Genomic DNA, 11,078 nt, shown 5'->3' with positions numbered 1-11,078 from the left:
AACTATCTGATTTGTGGTTTAGTTAGTCATTTCAGTATTTTCTAACTTACTTGAATTTAGTGTTTGACGTGTTTTGGCACTTGTGCAATATGCTTCAATGACTTTAAGAATTTGAGCGTCTTCTTCTAAAGCAGCTGTACCTAGAATCAATGGGAAAAATAAAATTTTAAACATGGATATATGTTTCTTAATACAAACAAGCCTTTATAAATCATGTTTGTTTAAAGCTAAATACCACATATTTCAGTTGGGACCAAAGTTCAGCCTAATCAACTTTCTAAAATTCTCTTAATCATTTCAAAAAATCAAGCTTCAATGACCAAAGTAACAAGGGCTTTAAAAAATGAAAATACTATTACAAGATGTTTAAAACAACAAAAGACAAAATACAAGTCAGAAATTACCCATACATCGAAGAAATTTTCTGAGTATGTGAATTTGCATAGGACATATCTCTGATTTCAAACCAAACAACTGTTAAACTGAAAAATAGTGTACTGCAGTTATTCTTCCATAATATTATCAAAGAAATGAAGGAACAAAATATATTTCAAAAAAAAAAAAAAAGGAATCTTGACAGTTTCTGGCTTTTGCAAATAAATCAGATTTACCCTGAAAGGTAAACAGCATTCTACTGAAAATTAAACAAAAAAACACATTGGCACAATTTCAGCCCAGTATGCAGTGATGTGTCACTACCATTTAACTGTATCTATGAAAACTGGAGTACATTCAACTTCCCAGACATTAAGAAGTTAACAGCATTACAAAAGAAAATAAATAAATCTAACCATTCAAACTTAACATTGCAATTTTATTTTTTTAATATAGGTCCACAGCAAACACATTCCTGAAAAAGTTCAATAGAAAATGTTGTCAAATTGTTCACTTGAAACAAAGAGTGAAATTTCAGTCAAACTAATCTAGAAGTACTCGTAGTTTAGATGGAACCAGGATTTTATGGGCAAGTCAAGATGATTTTTTGTTTTAAAACCATTTTTCCCCGGTGTTCCTCATTCCCCAGAAAAAACTCCTAGTCTTGCAGGTTCTCTGCTGCATGAATCTGAACTGGCTTCAACATCAAGATATAGCACTACCTGTGAGCCAATGCATCCATGTTTACTTTTTGTGATTTATTATCACCACCACAAAGCTAGCTGTCAAAAGATTTGGCAGGATTGACTGATGAGCTAACTGTTGAAGAAATCATCTTGACTAAGCATAGCTACCCCACAGTTTAAGAGATGCAGATATTCCCAAGTGCAGGTTATTTCTCTTTCAAGGCAGGAAAAATAATTTAATTTTGTTGTGGTTAGAATGCAGCACTATATTATTACCATAGCAAAACAAGTATTTCACTTCTGTGATCTGTATTGTAAGGGCACTCAGCTGAAACGTCTTATTTAGTTTCATTTGCCTGTTATAAAGCTAATTTAACATAGCAGTTTTCAACACAGCCCACAAATCCTCAGGAATCTGGAGAAGCTCCACAAAATGGAAAAGGCCGAAGGAGAACTACAACAGCACTGAAGCTTCTCATCACTGACACAAGGTGGGGGCATAGGGGTGGGGAGATGAACAGTAAAAGCCAGAATCAATAAAGTATTACTTCAAGTAACACCCTTTGTCTTAAAACCACCAACTATCCCTTTTATTGAAAGTTCTCATACATACCAAATGGGTGTTAATTTAATCAGGAGTGAAAAAAAAAGAGTTTTCAAATACACTGAAGTACAGCTATAAGCCCCCCCATCCCAAAAGGGCTCACATCGCCTCTCAGTAAATGTGCCTTAATAATTGCTACATCTACACACATCTACTACGCATTACAGATACTCAATCTCCAGCCTCCAACATCTGATATAACACTATTATAATAGTTTAATTTTTCTTAAACAGATCCCTCCCAGTAAGGAAGGAAGATGACACCAACTGAGCAGTGCAACTGATACGAAGAAGGAAGAGATGCCATTCAAAGGGACCTGGACAGGCTGGAGAAGTGGGCCCATGCGAACCTAATAAGATTCAACAAGTCCAAGTGCAAGGTGCTGCACCTGGGTCAGGGCAATCCCAGACACGAGTACAGGCTGGGTGAAGAACTCATTGAGAGCAGCCCTGCAGAGAGAGACTTCGGGGTTCTGGTGGATGAAAGGCTCAACGTGAGCCAGCAGCGCACACTTGAAGCCCAGAAGGCCAAGGCCAACGGCATCCTGGGCTGCATCAGGAGAGGAGTGGCCAGCAGGTGGAGGGAGGGGACTGTCCCTCTCTGCTCTGCCCTTGTGAGGCCCCACTTGGAGTCCTGCATCCAGGTCTGGGGTCAGCACTAGAAAGATGTGGACCCGTTAGAACAAGTCCAGGGGAGGGCCACAAAGACGATCAGAGGGCTGGGGCTGTGAATAAAGTCTGAGAGTTCAGCCTGGAGAGAGCTCTGGGGAGACCTCATTTCAATACTTAAAGGGGTCTTATAAAAAGGATAGAGAGAGATGCTTTACTTGGGTAGATAATAAGACAAGGGATAACGGCGTTAAACTAAAAGAGGGTAGATTTAGGCTAGACATTAGGAGGAAATTCTTCACTCTGAGGGCGGTGAGGCCCTGGCACAGACTGCCCAGAGAAGCTGTGGATGCCCCATCCCTGGTGGTGTTCAAGGCCAGGTTGGATGAGGCCCTGAGCAACCTGGTCTGGTGGGTGGCATCCCTGCCCATGGCAGGAGGGTTGGAACTGGGTGATCTTTAGAGACCCTTCCAACCCAAACCATTCTAAGATTCTATGATTCAATATTGTTTTCCTATAGTACGGTCAGTAATATTAGAGAAGTGAAAGGAACTAGTAGGGCTACATCATAAGGGTTTCTAGTGACGTAATACTAAACTGGAAAACTAAGACTTACTTTCCAAGTTGAGAGCATTTTTTGTCCTTATGTTTCTCATATACAAATAATGAAACATTATTTACAGTCTAACTTCTTGAATTGCTTAACATTAGAAATAAAAAAAATATATTTAGATCAAAGGTCCACTTTCCCAGAAGTCCACCTAAAACGATATATCACACATTCAACAAGTTTCAGAGAATGTAAACATAATTTAAAATATCACATCTAACTAGAGAAAATTATTAAAAATGTTAATACTGGGGTGTTTATTAACCACCTAGTGGTATTTCAGTTCTCTGCTCCTTAAAAATTAAGAACAAAAAACACACCACCACAGAACTATAAAATGCATATTTAGATGAGTCAAGAAAGTCTGTAATGCTATACATAACTTTTCCAAAATTATGTTAAAAAAAGTCAAAACAATTTCCTTAAGTAAAAAAAAGTCACTGCTGGCTTTTCCCCAAAGTGAAAAAAGTGTCATTTTACAGATAAAACTTCTATTATGCAAGAGACTGATGAAAACAGTCTTCTCCAAATGTTAACTTCAATGGACTAGAAAAAAAAATGTCTACTTTCATATTATAGAGAACCATAACTACACTTAGCTACAACAGTTTATAGGAGACTGGTTAGATTTAAATGAGGATGCTTCTTATGCAGTCAGTTCACAATAATTCTTCTGAAGACATGGTAGAGAATCAAGTTTTTAAATAGTGTCAGCCAGATGACAGTCACAAATATTTAAGAAGCCTCTTGTAGACCATAAAACTTTTTCACCAAGAAAAACAACATACCCTGAAACTCATCATGTAAATGAGGGCCATGACTCATTTATAAATACACCATCCAATACAGTTAGTGTCCATGTAGTGCTTGTTACTATTTCAGCTCTCACTGGTGTTTTTAAGTCTCAGTAACTTTGGTTTCTATATTCCAGATATTTTGGTTTCTATATTCCAGATATGCTTCGAAACTATTCTGAATAGAAGCTACCACACATTTGCTACTTAACAACTACACACAGGATGCACACAGAATGCAATGAGGTAGACCTCAAAATACCATATAGTGTGTATTAAGGACATGGCTAAAATGGAATCAATACAGTGCACAACAACAGACAACCTAGTTTCTATTGTTTTAAAGTTAAGCCTGATTTTCTTCCTCATGCCAGTAACAAGAGGGGAAAAAGGTAAGAGGGAAGTCCTAAAAAGCTGTCTTTATAGAAGTGTCTCTGCTACTACACAGGTACAGGTCTTTCATCCTTTGTCATGAGAGAACCCTGTTCATGCATCATAAAAATATAGCTTATCTGCTAATATCCTGAACTAAACATTCCACATGTACATCCACAAAGACAAGATTATTCTGTCCACTACCTTAACTCTTTGCTGTTAGAAATTCACAGCACACTCAGAAGCACTTCCACCTTAATCGAACTAACCCCAACAATAAGCCCTGAGGACAAGCTTTTTCTTTCAAACCCTGCAGAAATTGGTGAGAGACAACGTTTACAGTAACACTTTTCATGTATTTATCACTCAGGGCACACAGACACTAACTTAAGAAGCTCATGAGCAAAGAACAGACACAGAGAAGCAGAAGTTGCTGTAAAGGAATCTGGTCTTCAGATGTGAACATAGTCAAAACAAGCTATTTTAAGCCCCTGATCTTTTACTGGCATAACTAATTGAATCATTCATTCACACAAATTTACATGGCACTTCAACAGCCTACCTCACCTGACCTAGCTTGGTTGTTCACTTCAGGACGTGAATTACATTGTAAAGGCACCTCTCCACCAACTACAAAGGAGCCTGAAATGACTAGCTTGAGTAGAAACATATCTGAACAGAGGATGAGTGCCACCAGAAGTGAAGGTACCAAAAATAGTTATTTGCAGAAGGAATAATATTATCTGAGCTGCAGAAGTTAAACAAGTTTCTAAACATACTGACATCAAAGTTGCAAGCTACAGTTGCTAATTAGAAAAAGGAATGTAGTGCAAGTGCTGCTGACAGACCACAGATTAGAAATATTGATCAGAATAAATCTCTATGCATCATCCTGCAACTTCCACCTTTCCCACCCACACACATTTTTAAAAAAGAATATTATATACACACACTGGAAAGCAGGATGTCTCTCACCTAGCCTTGGATAATTTTCTGCGTTCTGTAGTCAACAGTAAGACTCTAGCAAGCAATTCATCCCATTGTGATATAAATACCTAAATCGAGTAAATTAAACCATCCTCTCTAGATACCTACTCCCTTTCCCCTGATGGGAGAGGAAACCAGATGACTTGCTTAGACTGAACATTTAATTCTCACAAGATTTAAATGGATGTTATTTCCAGCCTTTGTACTATGCAGACATTTGTTCAAGTCTTTCTTACTTTTTCTCAGTGCAAACTCTTCATCTGATGGCTTCCGTTCTGGCTTGCGTTTGGGAAGCAGCTTTTTCATGGTTTTAGGGCTTTTACTGAGATCCTGTGAGGGGAGAGCAAAAATATAAAAAAAAAGTAGAGCTTCTCTACAGTATTTCAAATATTAGCTTCTAAGATGCATACAGGAGTTCATAACTAAAAATCTGCTAATAGCACCAACATTGTTTACTAATATTTTTTGGCACTTCAGATTTGCCTGAACTAGCTGATTTCTTCTCTACCCATCCTCCAACTATACACAAAGTTGGATATTTTTAATCTATTCTGTCAACAGAAATATACAGAGAAGCTGCTGCAAAAGCATGCAGGCTGTTTGGGAGCTACAGCGAAGGAAACAGGCAGGCATGACTTTTTTTTTTACCCTTAACCTCTGAAGAGGCAACCCATTTGACTTCTCTACTTAAAAGCAGGTTTAAAAAAAAGGACCTAAAAAGGAAGCTTGGAAGGTAGTATACCTATATTCTTTAAAGCTGGAATTTTTAAATGTTTAGAGCTTTGTCAGAACGGACCTACAGCAAAAAAATACAGCAACACATACAGCATTTCTGCTCATAATGCAGTCATGCTAATTTATAGGAGCAATGCTAATTTTACAGGAACAAAAGGAACATACTGGTCTACCCCTTACCTTAAGGGTACAAGACATCCTCTATAAAAGTACAGAACAAGAAAGTAAAAGAGTGAATGAGCAGGACAGACCAGAGATGAAGAAGATAGACTGAATACTATCAATATGCTAAACACTGTAAAAATGAGTGAAACTTTACCATGTTGAAGAATTTAGCGCCACACACAAAAGGCATGAAAGGAGTTTAACTTACAAAGAGATGAACATGTAGTAGAGCTAAACAAGAGAACGTCTTTTAACAACTAAGCCCAAATATTAACCTTCCAGCTGAAGACTACCTATCACTTTTTCCCCTGTTGCTTAGGAGATTTACAAAGAAAAAGCAAGTTACACACCCACCACAATCAAAACCAACCACACCACATTGAGGCACAACATTTAGACTACAGTTTCTAAAACTGCAATTCATATACCCACAAAATAACATTATTTTGTCAACATCACATGCTTACAAAAAAAATTCACAGGCATAACTTTGGGCAAAGAGATCTAGAGGAAGGTGTCCTTGTTCATGGCAGGGGGTTTAGAACTAGATGAGCTTTAAGGTCCCTTTCAACCCAAGCCATTCCATGATTCTGTTACCCTTTTTGGGACCTGTTGCTTTGCATTAAATTAGCACAGTGAGAATCCGTGACAGAAGAGATACCAAAACAGAAGATACTACCATGCTACAAAGCATTCAATATTATCCTCCTTATACAAACACAGACTTTCAACATAAATCTACTATTTTCTTCGTATTTATAAAGCCATGCAAAAATGTATTGACAATACAAAATCAACCTACCACCACCACTGTATTTCTCTTGGAACAGATTCCTGTTTCATACCATAAGTTAATTAAAAACTACAACAGCATCTTAAAATCTAAGTTTCTTTTGTTTGGTGGTAGGCTTGTTGTTTGGGGTGGTGTTTTTTTGTTTGGTTGTGTTGTTTGTTTTTTTTTTTTGCTAAATGGTGACATTAACCATAATTAAGTAGAAAAAAATTATGTATATTTTGACAGTTTCTTTTTAATATATATTTTGACTTCTTTTCTAAATGGGTAACTGTTACCTAGTACTGGTGGTAAGTACTGAGGAATCAAGAGTCAATTATACCACCAGAGCTGTTTAGAATGATTTGAAGCACCACAGAATCCCTTATCCTAGATGCATCTCGGCATGCTTAGCAAACAACTTACTTTGCAATAAGCCTGGATGATCAATATAACAAAAAGAACTGCCTTTTTTTTTTAAGATTTTTTTTTTTTTAAGAATTGCTAATTGTGGGGGGTTTATGGCTGATTTTTTTTGTTGTTGTTTTTAAATCTTGTTTAGTAACTAGACGAAGGATGAAAGTAAGTGGAAACACAGCGGGGGCAATGATACCGTCTCCTAACAAGCCTTTGTATTTTCTGAGCTGCAAGACTAAATGCCTGTTTGAAATAAACAGCGTTCGCTAGTCCGTTACCACTGACTGAGCGCTAGCTGTTAGCGCATCTTTATATAAAGATGCACACAAAATTGTAAACTGCTGCTATGTAAAAAGAAAAAAAGTTAAACTTCTCATCGCAGGCCTTTTACAGAGCAATACTTCTTGGCTGCTGCATCTCACCTCTTTATAACAAAGTGCTGCTGAAGGCCTTAATGGAGGTGCAGGCCGTAAACAGCTCAGACTCCAAGGCTTGGGAGTTTTCGGAGGTTCCAGAGGTCCCCAGTTTATCGTGGTATGTGGAGTCCCATGATGCGACGGATGAGGGAGAGTGTGGTATGCAGGAGTCAGCGGTATCGGCTTGCTATCCGAATGCTTGCTGGAAGGCGTTACTGGATGGGAAGGAAGCTGTCAAAGACAATAACAGTTACGGGAAGGGAGAGAAAGAATATTATCATCATAAAGGCAAAGTACCATGAAGGACTGGTGAAATAATATCACCTGTCTAGTGCTTCTGCTTATTACAGCTGTGCTTTCAAAATTTTAACACTGAATTATTGCTTGGAAAATAGTGCTTAAAGAATTTTTTTTTGTCTACTGTAGATAGAGCATGCACTAAAGAAAGAACAGCTACAAGCAGCTCTGCTCCCACTTCTTTCACAATACAAGATAAATTTAGATCCATTCATATAAAACAACTCAAATTCAGAATCTGAAAAAAAGTACTTCAGGAAATTTTTTCTCCACAGACCCACGTACATCGCCAGTTAAAACCTACTGTTCTAAGGTTCTTAAGAGATGATGTTATTACTTGGTCATTATAGAAAAAGTAACTATAATGAATTTTCTTTTACTCTGTTAAGCTGTTTCACCAAGAACTAAGCATTTATTCTGTTCATGCAATTAAAAACGTAAGATTTTGACCCCTCAAGCTATAGTTATAACCATTAGTAACTAGAACCGAATGTTAAAGAAAATGCTTTACATGGCAGTGTATTTGCCAGATAACCTAACTCTATCTACACTGCTTATTCACTTCACAAGTCATTTCTTACTGTGTGAGATGGCACGGAATGAGGTTTAATGGTGGGATTCCCAACAGTTGTGACTTTGGTTTGCTTCTGCAGATGATCCACCCACTCATGCAAATCTTGTTGGTTGTTACATGACACTAGTATCCTTTCAATCATATTTCCTAAGTGACAGAAAAAATAAGATGTAGAAAACCAAAGAAGAACAATTTAGTACGTCTGACCTGATAATAAAGATATACATTTCTTAAAACATTATAACCCCTAAGTACCAAGAAAAAATTTTACCCAGGATTTTCAGAACCACAGCATCTCACTTTTCCATGTCATAGCACTTCCTCCATGCTCCACAAAGCAAAGGAATTCTACCTTTCTTCCCCACTTTTGATAATTAAACACAACATTTATCATAAGAAATAGATGTAGGTGACAGGTTCATCCTGAGGTCTAGAGGTACAATCTAGTAGCCTTATGCTTCTCCATCTTCCCCAGGAAAGCCAACATATAGCCTACAATGTCATTCTTTAGTCTGCAAGCTACAGTATTGGACAAGTGATAGAACACCATTCAGAAAAGGTAGAAAGTCAGTCTGAATCTAGTATTAAAACTGAGGCAGAAGTCACCTGGGAAAGCAGCAGGATGATTAACCCAGGATTACTTTAATTTCTACAGTTAACTCCATTTTAACCCATCAAATTCCTTATCTGAGGTCAGCTTCGGAGCTATTATCTCAGAAGAACAAGCAACATCAACAGCTTTTTCCCCTCCACCTCACAGCACTGAGTGCTATACCACCTGCCACCTGAGAGCCTCAAAATTCTTTTATTGAAATGCAACCTGCTTGGGGGCAGAATGGATCCAGGAAACAAATGAAGGTATGAATCTCCATCGTGTAGATCCTTCTCCCAGTGTGTTTTCCTAGGATTCTGACGTCAGGAACTGTTCTTCAAAATTAAGTTACATGCTGAAACAAACTACTTACCAGACAGAAAATACCCAAAGAAAGCACAACTGCAACCACGATTAGCAAAGCTACTAACAGTCTCTCAGTAAAGAGACTGACCATTTATTTCTAAAGCAAAGCCCTTGATTAAAGCTCTTCTGGACCGTCTGAAATTTCCTTTCTTCCAAAGAGTAGCATAGTCTGAATTGCTTCACCAATGAAGGACCTTTTCCAAGGCTACTGCCTTAATTAAAAGACAGAAATCTAGGAATGAACTGCATACAAAGGCAGTTTGTTAACTGCTTAACACTAGCATTAAAAAGCAATTTTCAAGTGAGGCTCTGGGTAGATGCCTTACCAAATTTGTATAATCACAAAATGGCTGAGGAGACTGGAAGGGACCTCTAGAGGTCACTTTGTCCAACACCCCTGCTCAAGCAGGGCCACCTAGAGCTGGTTGCCCAAGACCACATCAAGACAGCTCTTAAGTCTCTTAGGTATCTCCAAGCAGAGAAACCACAACCTCTGGGAAACCTGTGATAAGTGTTCAGTCACCCTCAGAATGAGAAAGTTTTTTCCTATGTTTAGACAGAACATCTGATATTGAAACATTAAATAGCAAATAAAAATACTTCCAGACAATACCTGATATTTCAAATGCATTTTTATGGTTTTCACTGTCTTCTAGCTTTGTGATAGTCATTCCGGTCATTGGCAGTTTTCCCTGCGAAAAAAAGAGCAGTAGCACTGAAATTATATCCAAAACAAACAAAACCATTACCATGTAAAAAATATGTAATTACAAGCTCTGAATGAACTTATACACAAAGTATACTGGCAAAAACACATACACGTACTGATAGGTTTAAAATATTTTAAAATCCACACAGACACCTTGCAATGGAAGTTTTAATGCCCAACTTCTACAAATGAGACCTGTGACTTTAATGAGACTATTTGATATCTATGGATTCATATGAATCCATATGAATGTAACAGTGGTTATTCATCATAGCCTCAAGTTCTGGGAACTTAGATGTTCAGGGTCATCCATGTCACATGATTAGAGGCAATGGTGACTGATCTTAAATCACATTTGTTTGCAAACTGATTGATTAGCTCTCAAAACAAGGTTTGTGGTACATTTAGAAAGGAAGATTTCATTAAACACATCCTTCAATTATACTGAAGACTTTCCTCTCTGATATCCCTGCCACTACTAAATTCACTCTCAAATATTTGGGGAAAAAGAACAAAAGCAGTAAAAACATCTTCAAAGTTTCTAAAGTTTCAGAAGAACACATTAATTTTGCAGAAGATAACCTATTCTCATTTTAAGACCAAGCATTCTGGGAAAAAAAAAAAGTCCGTTTGGGATAACTTTTTGTCCATTTAGAAACACAGAAGAACAGATAAGATGTAATATTGTCAGGATGAAAGGCTTTACCAAAAATGCAACTTTTATTAAAGTTCTTTTAAGACAGATCCTGTATTCTTCTGCACAGAAACACTATTCAGCACATGCTGGCAAAAGTGCAAATCCTATGTACTCAGGAATTTTGGCTCCAATGGAGGGGATTTTATTTTATTTTATTTAAATGACTACCGGATGGACAAAGGCTTCTTATAAGCTGAACTAAAACCACTTAGTATTCTGTATGCACAAGAGCATGCTGAAGCCCAAGATGCCAAAAATAAAGTTTCCTTGCAATAGCTTCTCCGATGAAGGGAACACG

At 37.5% G+C, this 11,078-nt stretch overlaps 1 protein-coding gene across 9 annotated transcripts in view; it reads right to left on the bottom strand.

Moving 5' to 3' along the window:
* Window positions 1-11,078, bottom strand: part of ARHGEF7 (Rho guanine nucleotide exchange factor 7) — a 120,527-nt gene that overhangs the window by 18,214 nt on the left and 91,235 nt on the right. For all 9 annotated transcript variants that reach the window (XM_080605402.1, XM_080605404.1, XM_080605407.1 and 6 more), the window contains 5 exons: window positions 9,988-10,066; window positions 8,424-8,563; window positions 7,552-7,776; window positions 5,277-5,370; window positions 51-140 (listed from right to left, as the gene is read on the bottom strand). In XM_080605402.1, coding sequence (XP_080461528.1) covers window positions 51-140; window positions 5,277-5,370; window positions 7,552-7,776; window positions 8,424-8,563; window positions 9,988-10,066 — 628 coding nt within the window. The remainder of the gene's footprint in view (window positions 1-50; window positions 141-5,276; window positions 5,371-7,551; window positions 7,777-8,423; window positions 8,564-9,987; window positions 10,067-11,078) is intronic.

The sequence above is a fragment of the Anser brachyrhynchus genome, assembly GCF_964034855.1.
Source record: "Anser brachyrhynchus genome assembly, chromosome: 1".
NCBI lineage: Eukaryota > Metazoa > Chordata > Aves > Anseriformes > Anatidae > Anser > Anser brachyrhynchus.
This window is presented reverse-complemented; position numbering and strand designations above follow the sequence as displayed.